At 54.1% G+C, this 27,485-nt stretch overlaps 11 protein-coding genes across 11 annotated transcripts; 2 read left to right on the top strand and 9 right to left on the bottom strand.

Moving 5' to 3' along the window:
* Nucleotides 1-698: 698 nt before the first annotated feature.
* Nucleotides 699-1,076, bottom strand: J4E90_010856 (uncharacterized protein; the record flags this gene model as incomplete). The annotated part of the gene is made up of 1 exon (XM_051440368.1): nucleotides 699-1,076. One exon carries the CDS (start codon nucleotides 1,074-1,076, stop codon nucleotides 699-701), a length of 378 nt encoding a protein of 125 aa, XP_051285812.1.
* Nucleotides 1,077-3,495: 2,419 nt separating this feature from the next.
* Nucleotides 3,496-5,199, bottom strand: J4E90_010855 (uncharacterized protein; the record flags this gene model as incomplete). Its single annotated transcript, XM_051440367.1, has 1 exon — nucleotides 3,496-5,199. The coding sequence occupies one exon, from the start codon at nucleotides 5,197-5,199 to the stop codon at nucleotides 3,496-3,498; it is 1,704 nt and encodes a 567-aa protein (XP_051285811.1).
* A 703-nt stretch (nucleotides 5,200-5,902) lies between these two features.
* J4E90_010854 (uncharacterized protein) lies at nucleotides 5,903-7,033 on the bottom strand (the record flags this gene model as incomplete). Its single annotated transcript, XM_051440366.1, has 1 exon — nucleotides 5,903-7,033. The coding sequence occupies one exon, from the start codon at nucleotides 7,031-7,033 to the stop codon at nucleotides 5,903-5,905; it is 1,131 nt and encodes a 376-aa protein (XP_051285810.1).
* Nucleotides 7,034-9,686: 2,653 nt separating this feature from the next.
* J4E90_010853 (uncharacterized protein) lies at nucleotides 9,687-11,698 on the bottom strand (the record flags this gene model as incomplete). The annotated part of the gene is made up of 2 exons (XM_051440365.1): nucleotides 9,687-11,085; nucleotides 11,133-11,698. 2 exons carry the CDS (start codon nucleotides 11,696-11,698, stop codon nucleotides 9,687-9,689), a joined length of 1,965 nt encoding a protein of 654 aa, XP_051285809.1.
* Nucleotides 11,699-12,151: 453 nt separating this feature from the next.
* On the bottom strand, nucleotides 12,152-15,343 carry J4E90_010852 (uncharacterized protein; the record flags this gene model as incomplete). The annotated part of the gene is made up of 3 exons (XM_051440364.1): nucleotides 12,152-12,389; nucleotides 12,438-14,311; nucleotides 14,822-15,343. The coding sequence occupies 3 exons, from the start codon at nucleotides 15,341-15,343 to the stop codon at nucleotides 12,152-12,154; spliced, it is 2,634 nt and encodes an 877-aa protein (XP_051285808.1).
* A 1,900-nt stretch (nucleotides 15,344-17,243) lies between these two features.
* Nucleotides 17,244-19,243, bottom strand: J4E90_010851 (uncharacterized protein; the record flags this gene model as incomplete). Its single annotated transcript, XM_051440363.1, has 2 exons — nucleotides 17,244-19,105; nucleotides 19,153-19,243. 2 exons carry the CDS (start codon nucleotides 19,241-19,243, stop codon nucleotides 17,244-17,246), a joined length of 1,953 nt encoding a protein of 650 aa, XP_051285807.1.
* A 731-nt stretch (nucleotides 19,244-19,974) lies between these two features.
* On the bottom strand, nucleotides 19,975-20,528 carry J4E90_010850 (uncharacterized protein; the record flags this gene model as incomplete). The annotated part of the gene is made up of 2 exons (XM_051440362.1): nucleotides 19,975-20,276; nucleotides 20,336-20,528. 2 exons carry the CDS (start codon nucleotides 20,526-20,528, stop codon nucleotides 19,975-19,977), a joined length of 495 nt encoding a protein of 164 aa, XP_051285806.1.
* Nucleotides 20,529-20,617: 89 nt separating this feature from the next.
* J4E90_010849 (uncharacterized protein) lies at nucleotides 20,618-21,354 on the bottom strand (the record flags this gene model as incomplete). Its single annotated transcript, XM_051440361.1, has 4 exons — nucleotides 20,618-20,946; nucleotides 20,999-21,025; nucleotides 21,092-21,148; nucleotides 21,207-21,354. 4 exons carry the CDS (start codon nucleotides 21,352-21,354, stop codon nucleotides 20,618-20,620), a joined length of 561 nt encoding a protein of 186 aa, XP_051285805.1.
* An 804-nt stretch (nucleotides 21,355-22,158) lies between these two features.
* On the bottom strand, nucleotides 22,159-23,289 carry J4E90_010848 (uncharacterized protein; the record flags this gene model as incomplete). The annotated part of the gene is made up of 1 exon (XM_051440360.1): nucleotides 22,159-23,289. The coding sequence occupies one exon, from the start codon at nucleotides 23,287-23,289 to the stop codon at nucleotides 22,159-22,161; it is 1,131 nt and encodes a 376-aa protein (XP_051285804.1).
* A 2,001-nt stretch (nucleotides 23,290-25,290) lies between these two features.
* Nucleotides 25,291-26,352, top strand: J4E90_010847 (uncharacterized protein; the record flags this gene model as incomplete). Its single annotated transcript, XM_051440359.1, has 2 exons — nucleotides 25,291-26,040; nucleotides 26,095-26,352. The coding sequence occupies 2 exons, from the start codon at nucleotides 25,291-25,293 to the stop codon at nucleotides 26,350-26,352; spliced, it is 1,008 nt and encodes a 335-aa protein (XP_051285803.1).
* A 389-nt stretch (nucleotides 26,353-26,741) lies between these two features.
* Nucleotides 26,742-27,434, top strand: J4E90_010846 (uncharacterized protein; the record flags this gene model as incomplete). The annotated part of the gene is made up of 1 exon (XM_051440358.1): nucleotides 26,742-27,434. The coding sequence occupies one exon, from the start codon at nucleotides 26,742-26,744 to the stop codon at nucleotides 27,432-27,434; it is 693 nt and encodes a 230-aa protein (XP_051285802.1).
* Nucleotides 27,435-27,485: the final 51 nt, after the last annotated feature.

Here is a 27,485-nt window from a genome sequence, read left to right as displayed (position 1 = left end):
ACTATCCTATCCTATCCTATCATGTCCTCCACTCTCTCAAACAAAAACACCAAGCTAAATCGCACTCTCTCAAAAAAAAGTAGGTATCGGGGTATCACCAAACTCCAGCTCCACCAGAGAAGTAGGCAGCGAATCGCGCAGCAGAAAGCAAGCGAAAACACAATCGGAGGTGCGCGGCAAGCCGCGTTCAACCAAGTACAAAGTATGGACCTCCGATGCATGAGAAGTATCGCATTCGCATAGCAGCGTCCTAATCGCGCGCCTAAAAGGGGGGGTATAACAAAACAGAGTCGAACCGACGTAACAAAAGAAATTGTCGGTCGACTTTAAACAAATGCAAGATTCCAAAGCTCCAGTATTACCCAGTAAGTTTGTTGTTGATATAATCCCACGAAGTTTCGTCAATCGTCGCAGACAAGAGAAAGATAGTGTGTGATTACAAAGGAGTGTGTGTGGGTAATGTGACGGGAGGATTCGGTAATCCTAGAACGTAGAACAAATGTACCCAAGGACAAGTCCAAGGAAAGTAAAAAGGGGGTATGATGCAAAGCGCAAACTGAAGGCAGGGACAAGACGTAAACGGACATACATCCTCGTGATATGGGTTGTTTAGAAAACAATGTAACATGAGAAAAGGGTTTGGGTTGAATCAAAGACAGCGCACCAGTCGATGATGGCAAAAACCGTTAATCTCACGTTCATAGAACGAGGTACCCGACACCAGCCGCGAGCGCAACAACAAGACCGTTGATCTGGAGCGAGGAAGCGGCGCCCTCGAATTGAGGGGGCGCGGAGGCGGAGGCGCTGGCCATGGGGCCGGAGGCAGTGGGCATGGCCATGCTGGCGGTGGTGTTGCCGGCGGCGTACGAGGGGACGATGGTGGGGTGCGTGGCGGAGATGGTGCTGGTGCTGTTTGCGGCGGTGTAGCCGGCGGGGGATGACGAGGACGCGGTCACGGTGTTGACGCGGTAGACGGTCGAGGTGATGTAGACGGTGGCGTCGTACTGGTCTTCCTGGGCGAAGGCGCAGACGAGGAGCGCGAAGAGCGCGGTGATGATTTGGGTGAAGGAGCGCATTTTAGTGGTTGGTTTGGTGGTTGGTGGTGAAGGACGGTAGTAGTTGTGGTGGTGGGATATGCGACTGTGAATGCGCAGTGCTTCGATGTCGAATCAGAAGAGTGGTGAGTTGCAAGTGTTATGCAGGTGCGTTTTAGATGAGCGACAGTGCTTTGTTTTTGTTTGGAATGCGAGAGAGCAGTGTGGATAGTCTTGGACCAAGTGATAGAGAGAGTGAGATATCAAGGATAGTACTTGTCAATGTAATGAGTGTGGGTAAGCTTAAAGCTTTAAAAGATCGTGAGAGAGCGAGGGAGAGTAAAAGAGGGTTTGTCTCGCAACGTTTGAGGAGGGTGAAGGGGAAACAACGGGCAAGGCAGGGAGCAAGGTGGGCCGCCCCCGGAGCCTTGTATCGTGTTCCTGGCATCCTTGCCGCCAGTGCAATTTCCCACTGCCAAAGCGCAATTTCGGTCCCCTGGGCGCGCTAACGCAGGTTCGGGCGTGCTAACGGGAGTACCTGAGCAAGGAAGCTGCCGATCTGGCGCTTGGCAATGGCGGCCACGGCAAATCTCTGCACTGCATCCCAGTCCGCGCGCGCTCCTGTGGTTGGCCTGAGGTGCGCGCTGCACGCTGAACTACCGAGGTACCCACTCTATGGCCAACGTGCTGCACGCTTGCTGCATCCTCGTGACGGGCGGGTGGTGACCTCACTTCTCACTCCAATCGCTAGGGGCAACCTTGAGGAAAGTCGCTGCCCAGGTGAGATGCTGTCATCGCCCATCTGCGAACTCAAGGTTCACGCCCCATGATCCTCACCATGCTCAAGGTGCAACCAAGTTTCAACGGCCATCACCCCAGGCAACTTCTCTCACCCCATGCGTTCCACATTCCACTCCAGCCTGAGTCGGACTGTCCACAGTGTCGCGCCTCGCCCGCACGGACGCTGAAACAATGCGCAGCGAATCGTGCCGTCTGTCGGCCTCCAAGGCGGAAACGCGACTGGAGGCAGCTAGGCCAGCACGATTGCTGGACGCTGTACACCGGGCGGGCGGGCCACTCAGGGTGGAAACGTGACTTGACTGGAGCCAGCACGACAAATTTCGTCGTACTATTACACCGCACCTTTCTAACTTCTCAGCTCGCGCACTCGTGGCACGCTACCCGTTGCGACAAGTGTTCTGGGTAACACGGTAAGCCAACCAGCGCCCTTCGTCTCAGACCCATCCCATCTACCCATCTATAGACCACGGGTGAGGTTAACAACGTGGTCGGCGGCAAGACGAGGCTATTGTTGCCTGGACACCTTGGCGCGCTGTGCTGGACGCGGAAGAGACGGTACGGTACAACGAAGCGATGGAGAGAATTGCTATGATGGTGGTGTGGAACTGTGTAGAGAATTTCTTGCAAAGAGTTTGCTTGCGTAGTACTGCTCAACATATGCACTCAATGCATCTTGTGACTCAAAGTAATCTTCACAGTAGCATGTGAAGCGTCCAGATGCGCTCGCCAACACATCACCATCAATGCGAAGTCGCATATCGTGAAGGAAAATCAAAAAGCCCACTGACACACAGGAACAAGTAACGATCTTCCGCTGCAAGATTGAAATTACAATTACACAAGCGAGCATGCCGCATGATTGGCTCCCTACCTAGCCCGCACACTACCCCTACCATTATTAGTACACAATATGGGCTTCTTTCTTGCTCATTTCCGCCTTTTCATCGTGACCCATCCATCGCATTGAGACCATTGCAAATCCAGCTCTTAACTTCCGCTCTTTCTCAAATGAAGCAATTCAAGCCAAGCAAGTCGCGCGCCTGTGCAATCGACCTTGGAGAGGCTCGCATGCTTGCAATTCGGCTGCGGACGGGCAGATTGAAATCGAGGGTGCACGCGCGCAAATTTGACAATAAATCATCTTCCATCGCACTCGCTTTCGTTCCTGGGTCCAACAGTCGTGTGTCGTGTCATGCCAAACGCCTCCGCCAGTCGCAAGGTTTAGGACGGGGAACCACGACTCTGTGCCACGCGCAAAAGTTAGTTTGAGCGCAAAATGCAAATGCAGAGCAGCAACGACCACCACCACCACGACTTGATGCATGTCTCTTCGGCTTCATTGCCGGCGCGACAATATTCGCAAATGCCCTCTTCCCCAACACCATGCTGTTTCCAGCCAGACTAGACAAAGCCCCCTTGCGCCATAGCAACCCGTGCGTGCAGTCCACGATGGGAGAACAAAGACGCTCATTCCCTCATCCCCCAGCGCAGACTACGGCAAAATGCAGAGAAAGGGAAGCAAGCGAACGCACGAACCTGCACAGTAAAACAGCCTTGGCAATCCCTCACACAATAGTCGCAAAGATGCAAACAGAGCGCCGCGCTGCGAGTCGTGAATGTTTGATCAGCGCCGTGCGCCAAACAAACCACACTATTGTCTTCAGTCGGCTTCGACTACTTCGGCACTCTCCCATAAACGGCGACAGATCTCCTCGGCTTCGTTTCGGCTGCGCGCCTGGTCACTCTCGAAACTCTGTTGAAAGTCGTTCTCGTCGCGACTAGTCTTGCCGCGACCTGCATCATGGTCGAAACTGACTCGTGATCTCCGCGAGCCCGTCCCATCTGTTTCGACGCCGCTTTCGTTGAAACTTGTGCTCAGGCTGCTGGCTCCTGTCGTGAAGCCGTTTGCGCCGTGCGACTTGGGTACGCGGATTTTGCGTGACATGCCAGGGGTTTGGTAGATTCTTGCGAGCGCGTCTGCAATTGGGTTGCGGTATCTTCGCACGACATTGTACTCAACCGCGACGTGGTTGAACTGCTGCTGCAGGCGTGGATCTAGACGCCCCTCCCCGTTGCCATTGTAGTGGATGCTGGACTGAAGGTATGTGGGACCGCCCGTGCGGGGTAGCGTTACGGGAACGAGCTTCTGCGGTTCAATGTTGGACGACGCACGTTGAAGCATGAGCTTCTGCTGTGTCCGCGATGGGGGTAGGTTGGTTGGCGTGGTCGTGCCAGAGCGCTGAGGCGTCTTGGAGGGTGTGTCCGCGCCGCCCTTGAAGTTTGGCATGGACTTGTTGCGCTTGATCTTGTCCACCTCCCCTTCATCGGTGTCGTCTTTGAGCTGATGCGCAGCCATGTACTCGCCATCGTGAGGTGTCCCAGCAGAACCATCTCCGTCCATGAAGCGCGACACCAGGTTGTGCCCCGGTGTGTCGACCAAGGTAGATCCAACAGACCCAGCTGTGTGACTGAGCAGATTATGACGATCGGAGGAGGATACGACGGTCGCAGCGACTGACGATGTCTGAGGAGCAACATGGTGTGAGGCGCTGCGCTGTAGTAGTCGCGATGTGATCATATCAGCATCTGGAGGCCGAGAATGTTGATAGGAGCTCCCGCCGTTGACCTGCGTGTTTGTGCGCGTGCGGTCGGTGAGCGTTTGAGTCGCCTGGCTGGGCGCTTCTCGAACTATACCAGCCGACTGTTGCGGCTCTCCTCTATTCTTCTCCATGTTGATCTCCGCCGCTCTGTGTTGTGCCTCGAGTATGACCGAGTTGGAGCGCGTGTTGGATCGGGTAGTAGTGGGCGACTGTGACGCACTCTCTTCGGTCCACCCGCCCTCGTCTCCTTCCTCGTCGTCATTGGGCATGTCAAAGTGGACCGCGGCGTGTGGCTCCGGAGAACTTTGCCGAGATCGAGAGGGAGTCGCGAGCGCACGCTTCGAAGTAGCGTTCTCGTTCTTGGACCCCTTCAGCGCGTGTTTCGCATGCCCTTGCCGCGGCGGGAGATGGCCGCTCGAGTGGTTTTTGCGCAGATTTGCCTGCTGGGTGTTTGCTCTCACAACGGCGCCGGAAGACGCATGGCGCTTCATTCCGGGACGCGCGTGTGGGCTGCTGGGCGCCGAAATGGAATTGCCCGACTGCGAGCGGCGGTGGTGTCGCCCGGTGTTTTCTGCGCCCTGGAGCGCCTGCTGGGCCTGCTTCTCGGCTTTGCTCAGCTTGTTGAGGTTCTTGCCGAAGGACGTATTCCGCTGCACGCGTTGGCCGACGACATGATGGCGCTGGCTCTTGTGATGGGCTGAGCGCTGGGCGCCCTCGGACGGCGACTGCGAGATGTGCGACTGCGACGACGACTGTCTGGTCATGGCGGCTGGCCTCTGGGGCCGCGAATTAGAGTCGTCTGCCGAGGCCATGCTTACGTTCGCCTACGCGGGCGCGCGGCGTGTCGAGGGAGGTGAGGTCGGGGAGCCGTTTGGCTGTGGGAGCTGCACGTAATGATGCAAGTCTGCGGATCGTGGGAGTCGAGTGGAGCAGCCAGCTGGGTTTCGTTGTGCTGGCAGGCGAGCGGATCAACGGGCGGCCATGGAGATTCAATTGTGTGCGTTGGAGCGTTAGACGTGGTACAGCGTGCCACGTTGGGCCCAATGATGTTGATGGAGATGGTGGAGTCCATGCCCGGCCATCAAATGAGTAGGCGGTGAAAACGCCCCAACCGCTTTAGGTTCACCGCGGCCCGTCCCCACGTCATATGACCGTGCTCTCACCTCTTCACTACCGCGCATTCCAACATCACTTCACGACACATCCTGTGCTGTATCTGCATTATTTATTGTAAACTAAGGCCCTACGTTATATCTGATGCAGTTGTGCTAAATACCGCGCGCCTGCGCATCCCTCAGTGTACCGACTGACAGAATGAACCTCCCTGTTATGGGTATGAAGATGCCAGCTCTCCAAGGTAAACAGTCGTATAGTCATGTACTCACATATGGTATGTGTCTTCCGGTCATCTCTTCGTCAGTCATCATCGTGGTCTCGTGTCTCACCTCGCGTCTGCCTTGTCGCTTCTCATGTTGCAAGTCCTTGAGCGAATCTCTTCAGCTTGCACCTCATTCCCCGTTGTAATGCCGCTCGCTGCTGACTGATCTGTCGTTGTGTAGGGTTCATGCCATCGATGCAGCCGAAAGAAGAAGTGCTGAGCAGAGACTCAGGGCGCGACCGGTAAGAAGGTGGTGGAGGTCCCGAGAAGTATGTCGGAGCGTCGGAAAGGTCGCCCATAGAGTCTTCGCGGATGAGACCGGCCGCTGCTGTCGATGGCCGGGTACTGTCTGCGCTTCGTGCCGTGCGCATAAATATGGCATTGAGACGGCGCTCAAAGACGCTCTCTGTATCGCCGAGTCGTGCACTCGCTGGCGTGCCCATCCGGGAGGGTAGCTGCGACTGTTGGTCGATTGACAGAAGCGCACTGGCGCGCGTCGAAGGATGTCGTGTCGATGGCCTTGTGACGGGGCGACGAAGCGATCCAGATCGGGACATGAGCATGGTACCAGGGGCTTCCGCAACGTCCTCGTAGGAGATAGCTAAGAGTGGCATCGATGCCGACTGTCTGTTGATCTGCTTCCGGCATGCCTGGCGCTGCGACTTGGTTCGTAAAAGCGAAGGCATCTGGACCTGCATCTTTTTGGCGCAACGAAGGAACGACTTTCCGTGTTGACTGGTGGCTGTGGATGGTCTGACGACATCGGGTGCTCCAATCACGGGAATAGCATGCTGAGCCACGGCTGAGTCTTTGGCACCTACATTTGTCGCTGCTCTCCAATACGAAAGGCCTCCCATGAGCGGGGGTGAAGGCGTATTCATGCTAGCATCGAGCCATGCATTGACGTCCCGTATCACGCCAGAATCGGGTCTCGCTGGGCGAAGAGGAGGTAGAACTGGCGGTCGAGGCGACACCCGCTCTACAAGTATCGGGAGCGGGGGTACTGCTGTTGCATCTTGCAGGCTCGGTGTTGCTCCAGTTGAAGGTGCCGTACGCGGCCGCCTGACTGATGGTTTTCGCCGTATCTCAATTGGTCCCTCGTCGTTCTTCAAGGTCTGTCGCGATGCCACTTTGCGAAGATGCCGTTGCAGCCACTTCTTCGCCGCTCCATGCTTGCTAATGGTTGTAGTAGTCGTCTGTTCTGTAGTGGTAGCCGTCATGCTGTGTGAATTCGAAGGAACTGTTTGCGAGAATGTCGTACGCTGAGTGATGCACCGCGGTAACAGTAATGCGGAAGAGGTGAAGGCGAGGACGCGGCAGTGACTTCGTGTGGGTTGGAATGGTTGTCGTCATTGGCGGCAGGTGCAGATGAGCTGCTATCGTAAGTTTCGGACGTCATGGGCTGAATGAGGAAAATGCTGTCATCGAGAGGTTGAAGGGGCAATCACCCCCAACGATGAGGAAGGCACGTTTCGGTGACCTTCACTTATCGGCACAGTACCTTCCTCATCAACATCGCAAGAGCTCAGACATTCGCGAGAGACGTGATTATCTTGTATACCTAGGTATGACGAGATTGCTTCATCCAATTTCACAGGAAACAGCGTATAAGATACCGATCTAACCACGCTCAACATCTCGCATCTCAGGATCCAGGTTTGGACCAGACCATTGATAACGAATACCCATATTTTTCTGATGGATTTCCTGCCGTATCTTCTCTTTCTCCTCTTCAGTCTTGTTTGGATCGTAGAGATTGCCATCATCGTCCTCCGTTGAGCCCGATGGAGTTGACATTGAAGCCGCGCTTACCTTGCGAAATGTCCTCTCCGTAGGATTAGTCGAACATGCTTCCCTTCGCGCAGGTCTAGCAGATGGAGCGGCAGATGGGGTGACAGATGTTGGTGGTAGGTTCCCCGGCGGTGGACGTACGTTCGCTGCTAGTGATGGGGGAAGTGGAGGGTAAGAAGAGGTATATTCTCGTTCTTCCTCCGGTGAAGGTGAACGACGGTGTGTTGGGATAGGATGTGCGTCTCTGCTTTCCCGGCGTGGATGCTTCGGTGTGGGACGTAGAAGCCTGTATCCCCGTCTTGCGGCGTCTCTGTAGAGATCCTGTTCAATTTCTGTTTGCCGCCTCTTCGCTAGTCTGTCAGCCTTTGGCTCCGTGGGTATCCTGTGTTGATTTTCGTTGATCCGATCATTCCTGGTACGTGCGTCTTGTTCGGGAACGAGCTTGGTGTCTGCTTGCCGACTTTTTGCCAGTCTGTCAGCTTTCGGCTCTCGGGGTATCAGTTGCGGGTTGTCTTTGATCCAGTCGTTCTTGGGGCGTGCATCTTGCTGTGGAACGGGGTCAGTTTCTGGTTGCCGACTCTTTGCCAGTCTGTCGGCTTTTGGTTCCGTGGGTATTATGTGCTGGTTATCTTTGAACCAGTCCTCGATCTGTGCATTTTGTTCTGGAACGGATGAGGATTCTTCTCTCCTAATATCACCTCCCATGCCTCTGACCGGAAGGCCGTAGCCAACTCCTCTACCCCTTCCACCTAGGAAATTATTGAATGCTCCTCCGTTCCAAGTGTTACCGAAGCCTCCTCTTCCTCTTCCACCGCTACCGAAGTTAGTAAAACTCCTTCCTCCCCGGCCATTACTGTTTCCTCGGCTTCCACCTCGTCCACGCGGTGCTCCAGACATGCTGTCAAGGTCCTTCGTTTCTGGTTTTTTCTCCAGTTGAGAGTGATCAGCAATACAGTATGTCGCTCCAAGTATAAAAACGATCCGCGACTTCCATTCAGTAGTTTGTATCCCCAGCTGCTCATTCCGGTGCCTTCGTCACCAGTCCACGACGCGCATCACATGCGACACCCAGCCGCTTCTCCATGCACCTGGTCGGATTCCCACCAGACTACGCTCAAATATTTAGCTTACCTTGCAATCCATTAGCACTTTTCCATACTCTACTACGCCCACATCCTCACCTCCAGCTTTCCATGCTCCCCTTATTACGTTTCCGGAGACGAATCCTCTACGCCCGATCAACCCTCCGTCTCACCCTCTGCGCAGACGGGAAACGGCGATGCCGGAGAAGACGACTCATCTACATCTTACGTATGGAGTCATCCAGCTGCGATACTTAAACCAGAGCCGGAGCGCTCATGGCCATCTTAGTCTCGATCGCGATATTCACATTCAATACTAGCACCACATCTTTAGCCTCGCATCACAAAACGTCCACGTTTTCAAAGTATTTCTAAATTCGATTCTTCCACCCACTCCACCCCCCATGCTATCCAATCCAATCCAATCCACCCCATATTTTTCTAATATCTAACAAGTGAAAAGTTTGGTGTTGGGTATATACAACTTAAAACAGCACAAAAGACCTCCCAAGATACGGTGCAACAACGACATTTGCCCGCCAGTGCCAACGAAGGCATGTTGTGTAGACATCTACATAGGAAAAACAAGAACGATGCTGATAACAATCTCGATAGCTGAGTACAAAAAAGAAGAAAGAGGAGAAGAGGCTTATTAGTACGTATATATGTGTAAGAGATGTTGCGGTAAGTAAAAATACCGTTCTGGTTGATAAAGGAAATTGAACTGGGGGTATCAAGCTGCAAGGCCGGGTATAATGGGTATAGCGAAAAGCCGAGCTGAGTAGTAGTAGTTAGAAAGATAAGAAAGACAAACGAAAATTTGCGGTAGATATGAGATATGTCGGAGATGGAGAAAAGGGAAATATCGCTGTAGAGTGTGGACTGTTCCGTGTATCGCGTTCCGTGTATCACGTTACGCCTTTGCCCGAAGAGTCCGACGCCGATTTGGTGACAATTTTCGCTGTTCTATGAACAGCATCAAACAGTTTCGAGAGTTCGATCAACCCATCGAGACGCTGGGGTCGTTGGAGCCGACAAAGCCCGTTGACATGCCCATGTCCATGCGCAGGAATTGGTCTTGGTGGTTGTCGAGACCGTCCATGCCGCTTGACATGCCCATGGAGTTGCCCATGCCGCTCATGTTATTTTGGTTCATGGCGTGGGGGTCCATCATGGCTAGCGATTCTCGGCGACTGCTGTCAGCTGAGCCGACGTGCTGCACATGGGGCGAGAGCTGGTGCTGCTGGTGGGGCCGGAAGTCTTGGTTGCGCGACTGGTTCATGTGCTGGCGTGCGGCTGCCCATGCTTGGGCTTGAGCCTGCGCTTGAGCAATCTGGGCCTGCGTGATGTGCTGGGTAGGTTGCATGTGTGGCTGAAACTGTTGCGAAGGATGTGGCGGGGTGGGCTGGAGGGGTGCTCCGTGGTGATGTTGGGGCTGGGGGTGATGCAAGGCCTGTTGCTGGGCCTGATGCTGCATCTGATGCATCGAGTCATCCTCCTCAATTGTTTGGGGCGTCAGGTCAATGTCGTCGTCGTCATCGTCGCCTTCCGCATCAACCTGATCGCAGTCTCCATCACCACATACGGTGGGCGGCGCGCTAAAGGGCATGTTGGACTCAACCTTGATTGGGCTGCCTTGCCTGGGCTGGTTCACAGTAGCGAATTGTGGTGGGATGCTAGCCATGGAGCAGCTTCTGGTACTGGTACCACCGGGCAATGGCTTTTGCGCGCCCATACCGGAGACCGAGGCCCTGTTCTCGCGTATAGCGGTCCGCCACTTGTCGATGAGGCGGTCGTAGTCCCAGTTGCGATAGTCCATGCCGTGCTTGGCAAGCTCTCTGGCCGTGTCGGTACCAAGGTTGATGCTGATGGGCGATACATCGGGGGCACCTGAGGTCCAGCGGCTGGCTTTCAGGTATTCAATCTCCCTGCGTGCATTCCCCAGCTGCACCTCGGCTTCCCGTCGCCTGTCGTCGGCGCGGGCATAGCAGCGCAGTATCTCGACCTGCCAGCACTCCTGCCTCGTCTTATCTGACTGCTGTGTCCAGTGGTGGAAGGCGTCTGCAATGTGGCCAAAGAGGCGTTGTGGGTCGTGGTCGAAGAGCGGCGGGGTGGGCAGGGGCGAGGTGGTGGTGGAAGGAGCGGAAGAGTGTGAGCCCGAGGGATAGACCTGGTTGATCTGGCGCTGGCGCTGGTAGGCAAGCAGACGCTCGCGGACCTGCTTATTCAGCGCTTCGAACTGCTTCTGTCCCGGCGGGGTGATGGACCATGACTCGGACGTGGGAAAGGGCGTGGGGGAGAAGAGGGTAGAGGGCGCGGGGAGGATCTGGAGGCACAGCGAGGGGAAGCTCTGGGTGTAAGGGTCGAATTCGAAGAGGCCGGAGCCGGATGCTTTTGCGCTGTTTTTATTAGCAGGATATATGGTGAGTGAATATAAGGCACATACTTCGCTTCTCGCACGCTCTTCAGCAGCTCCCGCAGCGCCATCTCGGTGGCACTCGCAATCTCAGTCTCCTCATTCGACTTCTGCCTCTGGTCCAGCTCGGCCTTTCGCGACTGCCGCGATACGTCCCGGCGAGGGTCTGGTGTTTTGGTGTTGAGTCGTGAGGGCCGGTGGCCGCTTCCCCAGCTGACATCCTTGAACTGCCCCCTCGTCTTGCCCACCTCGAGCGGCTCATCGTCGTCTTCCGGGCTCTGCACAAGGACCGAATCCTCGCTCGTTATGCGCTTCTTGTTCGCGGGCGTGCTCGTGCCGCTGTCATCTCTCCGCGGTGTTGACACGCTGCCCTTGGCCTGCCGCCGTGTGATGCCGCCTCGCAGCTTCCGTATCTCGTCGACGTTGTGCACGCCATCGGGCGCCTTTGGATTCTTGGGGCGGATGTACAGGTCCAGATGGCGTCCCAGGCTGGACGAGGTGAAGGCCTGGCCGCAAAAGGGACAGTTCTTGTCCTTGGCCGCCTTGAGCTGTGGTTCGGCGGTGGAGCGAGGCGTGGACGATTCGGTTTCGCCCATGATGGCTTGCAGATATTATTACTCAGGGTTCCCAAGCTCGAGCTTATCTCGATACGCAGAGTCGTTCATGCGTGCCTGCAGCGTGGAAGGATTATAGCTGCAGCTATGACATTACTATTACGGTCGGAAGGGGTAGTATACAAGGAAAGATGGGCATAGTGCACGCCAATGGCTAATGAGAGGAGACCAATTGGACGCTGCAGGCAAAAGGAGCGACGCGTTCGTTGGAGCAATATTATCTCGCTGCGGCTTGGCGCGAAAAGCTGCCCCTAATGCCTCTGCCGGGCACTATGATGCGCGCGCAGGAGGCGCGCAGTCAGCCGTGCGTGCAGCGGGAAGCCAGCCCGCCCGAACCAAAGGGCCCGACCTGTCTGACAGGACTCTCTACGGCTTGTCGACTCTCTGTCGAGACTCTGGACGCGACGCTCAAATTGCACTCGCTCGTGCTCGCGTCTATTTTCGCTCTTTTCCCTCCGCTCTGGCCAGCCTCGCCGCTGTCCGCGCCGCAATGTCCTCATACTCGTCCATGCCGCCGTCAAGCTTCCTGAGCTGCCCTCTAGTCAGCCGAAAAACGCTCCCCGGAGCTAACCCTGGCGCTTCATCCTCCGACTCGCTGCTGTCGTCAGCCTCGCCCTCGGACGCGTGAACCCCTGGCGCTAGCTTGTACGCCGACTCCCTCTGCACCACCGTTCTGCGGGGTGTTAGTAAGAACTTTATTTATTGATTTCACTATGCTCACCTCATGAAGAACCGGTCGTGTGTCACTACCAGCAGCGCTCCATCGTACTCTCGCAGCGCCATCACGAGACCCAAAATAGTATCAGCGTCCAGGTGCGTCGTCACCTCGTCGAGAATGAGCAGTTGCGGCGGCGGCCATAGCAACTTGGCAAGTGCGACCCTGACCTTCTGCCCTCCCGATAGGAGCACGAGCGGAACGTCCGACACCGTCTGGCCATGGAGTCCCAGTCCACCCAGCACTGTCCGCGCATCCTTCTCCTGTGCGCCCTCGCCAATACTTTCCATTACGTGTCGGAGCGCTGTCGTCTGAGGGTTGGCAGCCGCGGTCGCAGTGAGCTCTTCGACCGACTGCTGCGAGAAGCGGCCAATCTTCACCCTTGCATGGCGCGCGACACTGCCAGATGTGGGCTTGAGACCGCCCTCTTCATCACCGCCCATTATTATGGAGACCAGCGTCGTCTTCCCTGAACCGTTCAGGCCTGCTAAACCTACCCGGTCCCTCGGATGTATGGTCAGACTGACGTCGGTCAAGATGGGCAATTTCTTTCGCCCAGGGTATGCAAATGACACCTTCTCTATACTTACCAGTGCCCCGGGAAACTTCAACTCGGGCGGCTGATGTGGGAAGGAGAGGTGCACTGGGGGATCAAAATCAGGTATCTCAATCTCCGCCCGCTGCGTCGTGTGATAGCCTGCGAGATCGCGGTTCAGCTTGAAGCGACCACCTTTGGCACTGACCTGCAGCCCCATTCTATCATCAAGTTTTTTCTTCCGAGACGCAGCCTGTTTCAATTTCTTGTCGTCTCCCTTGTCCTTGGCGGCCTTGATGTTGCCTGCGATGGTCTTCTCAATGTGCTTCTTCTGCTTGTCCTGGGCATCCTTCATCTTAGTCATGTACCTGACCTTCTTCCATCTTTCGCGCTCGTACAGACTGAGGTTACCGCGGAAAGTCTCGAGAACCTGGTTGCGGAGGACAATGAGCTCTTCGGCTACCGCGTCTCCAAAGTCGCGATCATGGGTCGTTATGAGGACAGTCGTGCCTTTGAGATTGCGGATATAGTCTTGTAGCCAGATAATTGACGGCAAGTCTAGGAAGTTGGTGGGCTCGTCCAGAAGTAGTACGTCCGCATACTGTGTGAGAGCACAAGCTAGATCGCAGCGCGTCTTCCATCCTCCTGAGAGTTCCGACACGGGCCTGTCGATGCGATCCACCTTGAAGCCAAGGCCTAGCAAAACCACGCGCGCTTTTGCTTCTGCCTCAGCTGCATCCATGAGCTCGAGGGAGGCTTCCACGCCAGCAAGCAAATCCGCAGCTGCTTGTGTCTCTTCGCTGAGCTTCGTGGCATCGATCTCGGTCTCTTGCAGCCGCTTCTCAGATTCTTCGAAGCGCTCTTCAAGCTTAATCAGCTCCTTCCTGGCTGCTTTGCCCCGAGCACCACTCCTCCTCTCAGCAATCCGATGACCCTCTCTCAATTGCAAACCTAATCTTTCATGCCCAATACGCCTGTACGCCTGAACCGGTGCCATGGAATCAACAGAGTTCTCGACCGCCTCACTAAGCAATCTCGCTTCTCGCACGTAGCGCTCTCGGACCCGATCACTCCGGACAACATGCTGCAAGACAGTCTCGCTTTCCAGGCTCAACGCAGTCATTTCATCTCCCAAGTCGTCCTCTCTCGTCTGACCTAGAAGGAGAATGCGCGTACTCCATGGTATACCCGGAACCAGACCATCGGCGATGGCTTTGAGGAGTGTAGACTTCCCTGTCCCGTTTCGACCTACCATCACGTAGTGGCGTGCTTCTACCAGGTGAAGTGTTGTACGTGATAGTAGTTCTCGGTTGGCGACTGTGATAGACAGGTCTTTGACGAGTATCTACATGATTCAACTTGGTGTATGAGGGAGAGGTGAGGGCACGCCTACCTCTTTTGACGCAGGTGCATCGACAGAATCAACTGCGTACCGCGATTGCTGCGCCGTGACTGTTATGTGTCCACCGCCGTGATGCTCTTCCGCGGCTGGTGCTGCCTCTTTCCCTTTGCGTACCATTGTGAGAGGGATTGCCGACTGTTGAGCTTAGCAGTGTCGTCGCTGGAATGCAGTCTTCAGGTTTGGTTGTCTTGGGCATCGGCGACCTTCTTCCTCATATACACGAAAAAGGACATGGCCAAGCAGGGCGCGGTGCTAAGATGGATGGCGCTCGGCTCAGGATGAGTCGACGCCGTGGCTTCTGATTGGCTAGATGAGTGATGACTAATTGTGGAGGGAAAGCGCAATGAGACGACCAGCGACATCATCTCAAGGCTTGCTTACGGCTACCGACAATTTCTCCTATTGATCTCCAAACTCTTCCTTCAGCTCCAAAAATTCTGTTATATAACCCACCAGCTCCTTCAACTCCTCATCATTATCGTCCTCGTATGTCGCGTCTTCCGGCCACATCCCTCCGGCTCGCAAGATGGCGCTTCTCGACTCTCCGGTCTCACGTACTCGCTCTTCCCAGTATGGTTGCTCAAGTTTCTCTTTCAAAAACGCGTAACGTTTCATTCGGGCCTGCTCCTCGGGAGTGGCGATGGTGTTCGAATTCCGTGATCCTCGTCGCGCCTTTTTCCTCTTCTTCTTCGACGTGGCGTTGACTTGATTTGTATAGACTGCCCATAATATACGTTGTTGCTCCGAGTGATGGACTTCTTCCCAGCCTGGAACGCCTTCCGGGAACACATATCCCATGGAAAGTGCTTGACGGTTCAGGTCGGCAATATGCTCCAGGTACTGCCGGTCTGCTTCTCGTTGTTGGATCGCTTTGAGTTGTTTGGTTCTGGCAGCTAATCGTTTCGAGGTCAGCGGTGTCTTCTTTTCGCCGCTCGCACCACTTGTAGGCGGAGGAACAATGGCAGTGTAACCCATACTAGCCAACCAACCATCCAACAGCTCGATATCTCCCTCTAATCGTGTCATCTCCACATCTTCCAGTAGTTCGTATCCAGGGATGTTTAGCGGGAAAGGTATCATCCGCTCCTCAGCGTCTTTTCTATACCCCACGAGTTTCAACATCCACGCCCTTTCCACTTCAACACTTTTATTCAGACTCAACGCCTGCCTCGTCGTAATCTCCTCTTGTATGTCCGAGAAATACGGTTGATTACCCTCCGGGATCTGTACCCCATTCTGCCTAGCCATCTCCCGCCGCTCCTGATCCCTCGCTTCTCTCAAACTATCATTCCCCCACGCATGTTCTCTAGCTCGCAGCAGTCGTCTACGTTCGTCCGGCGATATCGTCACGTGGGAACCAGAGGGCGTTAGGGTACCGGGTGGCCCGGCGCCACCTGTACATAGATAGTCTTCATCGGGGTCTTCGTTCGATGTGTACGTGAGTAGTGTAGCTTGCTGTCCGTCGACCGGCGAGGTGTAGATGTCGGGAGATTTGTCGTATGATACTATGCCTTGAGCGTGGGATTTGGGGGCCGCACCGGGTGGGTGGAGGGTTAGACATGTGGTGCAGAATGGGGATGTAGATGGGCTGTTGAATTGGCAGAGGGGACAGCGGGTTGTGGGTGGCGTGGGTTGGCCTGCCGGGTTTGACGTCTTCGCGTTCGGTGCATCCCGCTTTCGACACCGCAACGCCCTCAACTCCGCATCAGAGAAAGGCGTGAAAATCATCCCGCGCCTCCGCTCTTCTCCCATCTCTCCCTTCCGCATCCCTTCATCCACCTCCCTCCTCTGACTCCTCGTAACAGCATCCCCCACCCCCTTCCCTCGCTGCTTATCCCTGCCCTTCACACCCTCCCCCCTCCCCGCCAAATTCAATTCCCTCATCTCAAACACCCCCCTCACCACACCCGCCCTATGCACATCCCTCACATATCCCGGAATACCCCTACAAATCCCTCTACATACCCTAGAAACATGTTTACATACACAAACGCCCATGGCGATGCTTGTCTTCCCCAGGTGCGTAATGTGAGCGAGGGTACAGCGTGCGGTTGCGGGTATGATGCCGAAGCGGGCGGTTGGCGAAGTGGGGTAGAAGGAGTTGGGTATGTGGCGTTTTTGTGGGGGCTGATTGTATGTTTCGTGATGGTCTGGTGCGTATGATTCGGGGGGTTGTGAAGGATGGGGTTGGTGGTGGTATGGGGGGATTTCTGGGTTGGGATGGTCGTCTGTATCGGGTCGACGCCGCTTGCGTGGTATTCTCTGGGAAGGAGGAGGGCTGTAGGGTTTGAGAGACGCTGTGTTAACTTCTGTCGTGACGACATTCTGTGGTCTTCTCTGGTATAGACCAACACCGTCACCTTTGCAAAACGCCGTGTCGATCTCCTTCGTCGCAACGTCTTGTACGGGGCGCACATCGGACATCTGTGGAGGAACATGTATCCTTGAAGGTGCAATATTTGTCATTCGAGCGCATCTCCTTGCGTAGGGGTCGCATGGAGCGCTGCAGATGTGTTTGGTTCGTCGTCTTTGGGTCATCATGGTACCAGTGAGAGGATGCAGGTCAGCATTACGGTGTCATGGTTCATGAATATTCGTGTTGGCTACTAGAATGCAACAAAGATGAGACCGGACAAAGACCTTGTGCTGGAGAGCGTGGGTATTGTTAGTGACGAGATGATACAAAGGGAGGTTTGACAAGACAAAGGGAACAAAAGCGTGGATAACAGAAAGATGGCCTGAGTACCTACACTCAACGGCAGGCGAAGTTTTCACTGTGCGAGATATCATCCGCGTATCTGCGAAGTCATCAACATAAGCAAAATCTGGCCGAACGCAAGACAAAACGAACAGATTCCTACTCCACCCCATTCACTCAACTCCCCCTAGCCCTCAAACCCGCCTGCCTCCCCCTCATACTCTGAAAGAACCCCTGCATCAACCCCAGATCCATCCGACTAAACTCCCACCACCCCTCCTGCGCCGCATCCGTAGTCCCCACATAAACCTCCCTCGGATGCAGTCTCGCACAGGGCCAAAGTCCAAATGGACGAACAGACAGCGTCGCAAGCAGCGGATACACTTCTTCCAGAAGCAGGCTCGACAAGATCTTCATCTCGCCCTTGTATCCCGGCGACACTTGGTCGATGAATTCCTGGGAAAGTAGATCGAGTGTTGTGTCTACAAGGCGCACATGGCCGCCATTACTTCCCCACGACGCACCGTACGGAGGCGGGGGTCTGATTTCCTCGGTTGGGGGGTCGACATGTGATTTGAACGCTTGTTTGTCCACGACGAGGAAATCCTGCGTCCACATACGGCCTAGCGTGGGTAGCATGGTGAAAGTCCGCTTGAAGTGTTGTTTCGCAGCCGCGATGTCGCCTTCCGCGATCCCAGCTTCTCGGCCGTCGATGAACATGATTTTGGCCTTGCTCTTGATGTTTTCGAAGCCGGAGATCCACGTCCCAGAGCGCATGACGTCTTTGGTGAAGTTTTCTTCGAAGGTAGTCCATTCTTCGTCGGTTTCCGAGTAGGTGAGGCGGTAGCAAACAAAACCCCATGCATCGGGGTTTCTCTCTAGGTTGCGCGGGTTCTTTGCGTAAAAATCCATGCGCTCGCGTAGGATGGTGATCCAATGTTCTTGCGCGACGGGCTTGGGTGGACCGCAAAGGGCGAGGCGGGTTTCCTCGCGGTTCTTCTTGCCTTCTTCGTAGTGGCCGAGGAGATTCTCGGTGTCGCGGAAACGGGGGTGGGCTGGCTTGGTGAGTTGGCCCATTATGTCCATTTGTTCTGCTAGGGAGGGTGGGTTGGCGGCTTGGTCGGCGGCGGCTTTGTCTTCTGCTTCCAAGATGGCTAGTTGGTGCTTGAAGGGCTTGCTTTTAATGATTTGGTGCCAGGTGTTTTTTCGTTGGGCTAGGGGGAGGTCGGTGAAGGCGTTGGTGGCTGTGTAGCCCTTGAAACCGGTCATGGGGACGCCGATCGTGTACTCGAGTCTGGTGAGCATGCCTCTGAGATCTTGGACACACTCGTAGTACTTCTTGCCGGCTTCTCCTATGGCTACTTCGTCGGTTCCAGCGGTTTTGAGTGCCTCTTTGTACTGCTCGAAGGCACGTGCTTGAACTTCATCGACACGATCTACAATCCATTGATGCGTACGCTGCGACATGTTTGTCATCCCGTCGTTCCAGTACTCTGCCCACATGCCAGCAAGATCCAATCTCTCTTCGACGCCATTTTGTTCGCGTCGCAAATTGGCTGCCTTTTGGAATTCGACATATCTGTCGACCATCCAGTTGAAAGCGTCGCGAGTCCGGGTGTGGACCTCCTCGTGACTGAACCATTCAAATATCTTGGTGAGGTCATTGATCAATTCGAAGAGGTTCCTGTAGTTGGCAGGGTCATCCATCTTGCGTTCTACCCAGCGATCTTCGCTGATTGGCACCATACCAAGCAAGAGCTTTGCTTTGAGAGGGCGTAGACGCGCGAGGAAGCCCATGTGTGGTGATCTTCGGAGCTCTGGGATTTCTTGCCTCTTCATCAGCGGTGCAATGCGGTCCATGCAACTGTAGTTGTTTCTGTTGAAAGGTGCAGGAGCCCATTGACTGTATGGCGCGGTCAGCAGCCCGTATTCTTCTTGTGTCATGAGTGGGAAAGACGGACGGCCGCCGCCGGGTCTGCGACCGCCAGTACTGTAGTCACTAAAGCCCTGTAGGTTTCGCACTGATACGAGGTCCTCCTCTTGTATTTGTTAGTGTATGGTCATGAGTTGAATGAAGGTTTAGTACCATAAACAAGATTGAGCAGCTGTTCGTGACTCCATGATGCATGGTCACCGAACCAGTCCTTCATGTGCTTCTCCGCCGCATCAAGATCCATATTGCGAAGGCTTTCTTCCATTGTCTCTTTCCCTGCAGCGGTAGCGGTATGCGATGTTGAGGTGAATTGTTGATAGCGGACTATGGGAATCTGTCTTTGCATTTGTAGACTCGAAGACAGGTACGGTGTAGAACGAGCTATGCTACATCTGGGCACGCGCCAGGCTGCAATGCGCGAGGCCTGTCGGGTCAGCCTGAACGAAGCCATGAATAGAATTTTTTCAAGGCAACGAACGCTCGAGCGCGGAGCCCAGAAGACGTTCACGGGCGGCTGCCTCAGGGTGAATGTAAGGCGTGCCGCGTTATGACTGAAAAGGGAAAGGCGGATCACCGCTAGTTTCCGCGGCGCCACTAGGCAGCGATCTGGACCCAGATCACTTCCCGTCCCAAATCGCTCATTGCTTTTCCCTCGCGAGAGATGCTCTGCGGATGCACACTTCCACTCTCACCCATGCGACGCGTAATGGGTATCATATATGCGGTTTCTGGAGTGCCCAGCTCGTAATGGAAATGTATTGTCATATCCGTGTCTTCCCGTTCACGATATAGCCAAGTTGCTTGCCTTCTCCGTTGCTTCTCTAAGCATGCAAGATGGGGAAATAATACAGACAGCACAGTCTGACCTCAATGGCTAATTGGCGCAAGAACTCTCGCAAAGCTATGCTTTTGTCTGTCTCTTTTGCTTAGCACCAAGCTGTCCAGCTTCATTTGTGACTGCGACTCCCAAATGAGCTAGTGTTGCGTCACGAAGACCGCGATATCCCTGCCCATCTTGCTTTCAGGTCGCACAATAGCTTCCTCGCTTTCGTTTCCAAGGTCTGTGAGCCCCTCGATCCCATACTTTCTATTGCTGTTTGACTTGTTCGACGAGATGCCAAAACGCTTCATCTCAAACTTGCCACTACGCGATCGGTCGGACTGTGTACGTCGAGATGTGCCAGAAGCCTTCTCGTGACTTCCGGCGCTGCTCCAGACTTTGGGAAGGTAGGTCTTGATGAGGACCTTGAAGGTGGATGCCGAGCTGCATATGATGGCTGCAAAAACACAGAGTCAGCCTTGTGGGATTTGATCAAAGATTTGAGAGGAGACATACCTGCGTAGATCTCGATGCTGCACCAGTTCAACGAGTCGGCCATGTAGTACCAGATATCGGCTTCGTCAGAGAGAAAGAGAACGTAGTAGAAGCGCACACAGCCAGCTGCAACTGCGACCAGTCCGACACCGAGAAGAGCACACAGGGCGATCTTTTGACCGCGCGGCATCTGCAGCTTCCAGACAATGTGCATTGGTAGGATGTATATGGCGAAGTCTTGAACGATGCTGTAGTGCGCAAGAGTCAATGAGACTGCTTCAAGTCGGATTTTGGCTACAATGCTTACTTCATGATGCCGTTGATGTTGAAGAACACTTGCTGTGTGTCCTGCTTGAGGCACTTCTCTGGATGCAGAGCCTGACCCTCAGGATTCCAAAACAGGGATGGCGGTGTGCAAACGAACAATAGCACAAAGAACGTCACGATCGAGAGTGCAGCCACCCATGCCATCAGGAAGTACACAATCCATCTCGTGGGTCGTCGAGGGTCTAGTCGGTGGTAGAACACGAGTATGCTGAACTTGACGAGGCATATCGCTACGACGTATAGTAAGCGTGTCGCGAGATTTGCCTTCAACATAGGAGTGAGGTCTTCGTTGGAAATATCGGGTGCTGTAAGATCGTCAGCTGAAGTTCGAGCAGATGATCAGTATTGACTCCTTACTGTGCTTGCCTACACCGCACCAACCGCCTGCGATTGGGCTGTTAGTCAATCTTGAGCTCAATCACGCCTTCGATGTGAGGGTCGTAAACTTACAAACCATATTAGCAACTGACAGCGAGATGGTGAAAAACGCGCCAGAGATTATCAAATCTGAGTTTAGCTCTGTCAGTACGCCGCTTGCTATAGTTAGCTATTGGGTGGAACTCACAGTCGTCGGTAGCCAATTTCAGCCGTATCAAGCGTACACGAACATAGACGCGTAGGGATACTACGACACTGGCGATTGCGATGAAGGGGATGCCGATGGCGAACAACGAAGACTGCTTGGTATCACTCTCGAGCCCGCGAGGCTGCATTTGACGAGACATGTTCTGCAGTGGAGACATCTGCGATGGTCAAACACCAAAGAAGAACTGATGCATGTGGAGAAGGTGTCCTATCCAAAGCCAAGTGCTACTGTAGCCACAGGCAAAGACAAAACTACACCTATTGGCCTACTCGGGGCCACCCGCCGTGCCTCACGGCGTGGGAGAACAGGCTGGCGATCGTTATGACTGTTGGTGCATCACATGGTTGTTGTTTCGCCCCAGTGCAACGGCCTTGGACGCCTATGCAGTCGCGGCTCGAAATGGCATCTCTTTCATGTCTGATCACCATCTCACTGGATCAAGTACGGACATCCCCTGGTCGTGCTAAGATTGCCGTTGCGTTATCTGAATAGAAGCAACTCTTGGTGGTCTGTGAGGCTCGGTTAGGATTTTGACGCAAAGATGAGCTCATACTCGGCAGTGTCGCATAAACCTCCACGCCGCACTGACTCGAGAGCGGACATTTCCCCACGCCGTATGCCGTGGCTAAATCCTACACAAGGGACCTGCCGCTTAGGATGGCAGGCAGCTCCGATGGGATGTTATTCCCGGCTGAAGGATGCGTGAGCCGCGTACGCTGTTGCATGAAACGCGTCGAGGACATTCTGAGCGGGGAGCGATTTTCACATCTGGATCGCGATGAGAACGAAAGCGGGAATTGTCGTATCGTAGTTCTATTCGCGTTTTAAGAGCGCCAGAGGAGCTTCAAGGTGACCAACTAGAAGAAATCGTCGACACGCAGTATAGATCTTTTTGTTCCTTGGATAGGTCTCGAAGATGGCTCCTCGTCGCTTACTTCTGAGTCGCGCCGATGCAGCTCTCCATTGTCACAATGCGCCTGTTCTCCTTCAGTGCAATCAACTCGGCTTGGAAGTCAGCTTCCCAAGCATCTTGCTGTCTCTTTGGCTTCCAGCCCAATAGCTTGCATGCAAGTACCGCTTTCGTAGCTTTATGCCCACCCCAACCACGCTCCGCGATATCGCGACGACCCGCAGTGAGCTTGTCGGCAATCTCATGCAGCGGCACAGACCGAATCTCCCTCTCCTTGGGAGTACCTTCACGTGGCAAGATACCGTCAGCGAATGCTGCGTCCAGACACCCTTGATTGATGTCCTTGATGAGTGTGCGCCCAACAGCCGCGAACATGACGCCTTTCTTGCCGGATGGGAGGTAACCGACGCCGCGATCTTCGCGTTCGAGGATCTTGCGTACGAGGAGGACATATATGTCGGCGAGATCGATGACGTGAACCCAATCGAAGTTCGCTGTTTCATTAAGCTTCCAACCGTATCCATGCTGTACAACGTACATCATGATCAAGGGAATGACCAGGCCTTGCTTGTTGAACAAGCCGGTGCCTTCGCCAAAGATGCATGGTGTGTTGATACTAATAGCCTGTACGCCAGTAGCATCAGCAGCCTCCAAGACGCCCACTTCGGTTGTCCGCTGCGTGTAGGGCTCCATCTCATCGAGCGCTCTCATGAAGCTGAAGATCCTGCCTTTGTCCGTCTCGTCGTTCCATTCTCGTATGGGTCGTGGAGGTTGCGATATGGGACGATCGGATAGATTGGTGCAACCTGATATGTGTAGTATCCATGGCGCTGGCTTGCCAGCATTGAGGCCGCGAGCGAGTCCATTGACAAAGGCAATGGCGCCTTCAGGAATGAAGCCAGAGCCTGTGTTGATGATGATGTCGTAGTTGGATGCTGTGTCTTCAATGAAGGCTACATCTTCCAGACCGGACCATTTGATGGTGTTTACACGGGAGCCGTATACGGTTTTGAGCTTCTGAGCTTGCGTTTCATCGCGGATGAGGAGGTCGAAAGTGAGATCTTTGATACTCGGTGCCGTGTTTGCAATAAGCTGGGCGAGAACAGTGCCGCCAACGTATCCTGTAGCGCCCGTGAGTAGAATCTTGCTCATTGTGAGATCCAGAAGGTTCTCCAATAGGTTCGAGAGATGTATTGGTCAACGAGCCCATTTGCTCCCTCAACCAGTCTTGTCTTTCGAGACAGCTCCTCGGAGACTGACTCGTAGTCATGCTTCATAGTGGGTACTATGCTGTGGGAAGCGACCCCGGCCATATAGGATTCTTACACATTGGGAAATAACAACGCGGCGTGGGGTTGGGCAAGGAGGTGAAAGGATTCTTCCGGTTAACCGAGTTGCTTTGAGCGTGCATTAGTCGCATGTCAACTTCCGATATGCGTCCTGTATTAACAGTCGTGATCGTGGGAGGACCAGGTAACCAACACTTCAGAGTAAGAACGGGACGACTGATCGTTACCGTTACGCGGGGGGCAGCTACGATGCGAGCGAACATCGTGTCAACCAAGCGGTTGAGATGTGGTCGAATCTTTTCCTGAAAGCGCTGTAATTCTGGACTGTATGAGGTAAATCCTCCGCTATTCCAGGGGAAGATGCGTTCGTGAGGCACAGCAAGATCGGCTCATGTGAGAAGGAGGGGGTGCACGACCGTTGCTAGTCAGAGTCGAGCTTCCTGGCCGCGACAGTGACATCGACGAAGGGTTGTGGAACGCTTGAGATGTTGATGTGTTGGTTTCGCGAGAGCAAGATGAGTAGACGAAGGTTGGATCTCACTACCGTGTGAGGACCATTGGCCGACTGAACTCTTTCGCATTGATGCAGCCGCTAACCATAAGAGACTCGGAGTTGTCGCAAAGGTGCTAGAAACAGAAATGACATCCAGTATTTGGTTGGAGCGTGTGTATCACGTCACCTCATGGCCTGAGAATTGACCAGACGCCGCATGGTCGTGCATACTTCATGCAGGTTGTCGTCCATCGCAAGGAACGCGTTAGATTGGGGTTTATATCTGCACATCTGGTAGTATGCGATCGCGCCATGCGATTGCTGCGCGCAGTGGCTGATGCGACGTCTGTTGTGTAGATGAATGAGTGATCGATCACACGACGCGTCTCCTTGCAGGCCGACTAGCGCGACACTGATGCGCGTCAACATGACGTAACCGCCGAGGCTCACAAAGCCACGAGGTGAAAGTGATGAACACTCACCATATTCTACTCAACTATTATTGCCTTCAACGATGTATCTCAACTTGTAATACTAGTACAAAGACTATGAATAGTGAACCACGATTTCCGTGCGCCTCGCTCAGCAGAACTCTTCAGTTCCTTAAGAAGCTTGACCCTTTCTTCATGCTATGCTTACCAGTCTCTTTAGTCCAAGTTCGTCCTGTAGTACGACATCGCGCTTCGTAGTGTTTATCGCATAGCTGCATCAGCGTATGTTCGCGAATCTTGCAGACCAGGTCGACGGCTCCGACGAATGCCTATAACCGTGTAGCGCAGTGTGCTGGTGGTCTTATACCGCGTCCAATGGATGTCCAGCCCTCCATGATGTCGAAAATCAGGCGTGACACTAGATGCGCCAGGAGAACGAGTTGTCTCGAGAAAACGGGTGGAACGGAATTGGAGGAGAGGCGAACTGCCAGATCCTGAAGCGGTTAGACCACGTCTTAGCGTCCGCGCTCCTCCCGCCGACTAAACCAGATACCAGCTAGACTGCTCCCCAACCTCCACAGCTTGACCAGAACCACGGCATCATCTGTACGCTTGCATCCACTTATACGATTCAACCATTCCACATAGGGTTGTCGTTTCTTGTACGATGTGCTGGGAGCAGCAGCTGAGACACACACCAGACGACAACTTCGCTATACCTGCCGTCCTTGCCGGAACCGCCATCAATCGGCACTCAGATCCGAACAGATCCACCCAACACCTTATTGCCAAGAGGGTGACAGCAATCAACGTCATAGGCATCAGGCATGCTTTTTCATCATTTCGCATGCCTTCAAAGATGGGGTTTGCTCCAGCTTCGATCTGCATCCAAAACCTCACCTGAGTCGAACTGCCTACGCGCCTCATCACGCAGTGTGCCATGTCCAACATCAACATCACCAACGAAAGAGAATCTTACCAAGCCGTCTTCGCCCTCGATGTCATCACGGCAGCTGGCGCCCTGATCTTCCTTGGTCTGGCTTCGAGACCTACATTCCAGCGGATCAAACAGCGCCGCTTCACCGCACCGGGCAAGAACAGCGCGCGCGATGGCCCGCTAAAAACGACACTGGGAACCTATCTCTTCCTCTGGCCAGCCCTTCTCTGTCTCTTCGTCGCGTACCTATGTCGCTTCATATCCGATGTCCTGAAGACGAGTGGAACGATCGACTACGATGCGGACCTAGGATGGAACGGCCGTCGTGGCTACACTCTCACAGGCAGTGACTACGCCTCTAGCATCTCAGCGCTTACTTTCGCCACAACGCTCGCGACCATCTTTTTCACCGTGCTGCTCAACGGCGGTGTCTGGATCCATTCTAGTCATGTCCAAGAGAACGGTACGGGTATTTCGACGCCGAAGACCATGTCGCGTATCTGGAACACGTTCATCATGGTTGCCATGTTAGGCACTGGCGTTGCAGCTTGTGGTCTGGGTCTGGAGGCGCGAGACATCAGTACCGGTAGCTCCGGCCCGGATGCGCTCTTGTCTTGGTCCAACGTCATGCACCATGACCGTGCGACGAGGATTACCTACATCGTGCACGAAGCTATCGTTGTCGCAGCTAGTCTGAGTGTTTCCATCGAAGTGTGGAGGGAGTATGGTACCACGAACAAGAACGCTCATGGTGTAAGTCTTTCTCTTTATGACAGTATATCAAGTTCTGTAACTAACGCTCCGCAGTCACCCGAACGCAACGACCTCGCTCGTTTCGCTTTCACCGTTGTACCTCTCATCTGGCTTCGCGACATCTTCATCATCTACGATATCATCCTGCTCTACGTCGATACCTCTGGATGGTCGGACAGTTCCGTCTTGGCTACAACCTTCCTGCTCGTCATCTGCAGGCAGTTTGCCAACTTAGCGATCTTGGGTATGGTGCTTTGGGGTGCTTGGCGAATGGGCCGCAGTGTCAGTATGTTTGGTGGAAGCTATGCTTGAGTGAGACAACTACTCGCAGGCTTGTCGCATCATGAAACTATATGAGCATGTTGTCATGCTTCAGACTTGTGATTGCGCACATACGGCACGGATATAAACTTTCTTTTGTATGAGTAGGTGTAGGATAGTTTTGGCACATATGAGATTGTAATAGACTGATAATTGTTTCATTGCTGCATTGTCATGGGATTAGAAAGTACGCCAAAGTGAAGCCTAGCCAAGTGACCGAGCCTTAAGACCAACGAAACACAGCCTATACGAGACAATTTGTCTCAGTCTAGCGCTTTCTTCGCCCTTATATATTGCACAGTAATTGCCCTCTTTCAGATTTTCACTCCTATCCGGCACATCAACTACTCAAATCATAAAAGCACCATCATCCACCCAAAATGAGCGCCAGCGAAATGACCGACCTAGCTGACCAGCTCAACGACATCGAGGTCCCGCTAACCGCTCAAAGCAAGGCACAGCGCAAACGAGACGACGAAGTCAACAGCCTCCACGGTACTGACTTGGCAGGGCTAGCGGAGGAGGTCATGAATTTCGACCTCGCTACTGATCACGTGCGCTTGCCAAGAACACTTGCAATGAAGCTACTCGACCGAAACCCACCTTCTTCTGAGCATGTAGAGCTTCTTCAATTCATGTGTCTCGAAGATGTCCGAGCATCATTGCGGGCTAAGGAAGCGAAGAAGCGTAACTGTGGTCGAGTTGGTGGCAACGGTGGAATTATGAAGAGAGACATGGTAATTCGTGGTGGGCGACCTGGGAAGGTGCGGAGTGAAACTAAGGATGATCCTAGCGGTGGAAATACAGAAACAAAGTTGGTAATTCGGGGTGGGCCCCCAAGTAAAGTGGGGGGTGACAGTAAAGTGCACGCGGATAGGCGGGCAAGTGAAGCATCAAAGGAAGCTTACCGCAAGCGACCGGCGCCTGTAGAGTCATCTAACAATTACAAGTTCGACTCAGAGAGGTTGGAACATGAAGCGTGGCTGCAACGAGGCGGCAGGAGCTGGTCCACAGAGGCAGTCGCAGGTAACGCCAACGGAGACGCGAACGATAAGTACGCGTGCTTTAGTTAGCCGCCTCTTCTGGTGTAAGGGCATACAATATTGGTATGTTGTTTGCTGTGT

Source organism: Alternaria incomplexa (genome assembly GCF_024043165.1).
Source record: "Alternaria incomplexa strain BMP 0042 chromosome Unknown scaffold_28, whole genome shotgun sequence".
Lineage (NCBI taxonomy): Eukaryota > Fungi > Ascomycota > Dothideomycetes > Pleosporales > Pleosporaceae > Alternaria > Alternaria incomplexa.
This window is presented reverse-complemented; position numbering and strand designations above follow the sequence as displayed.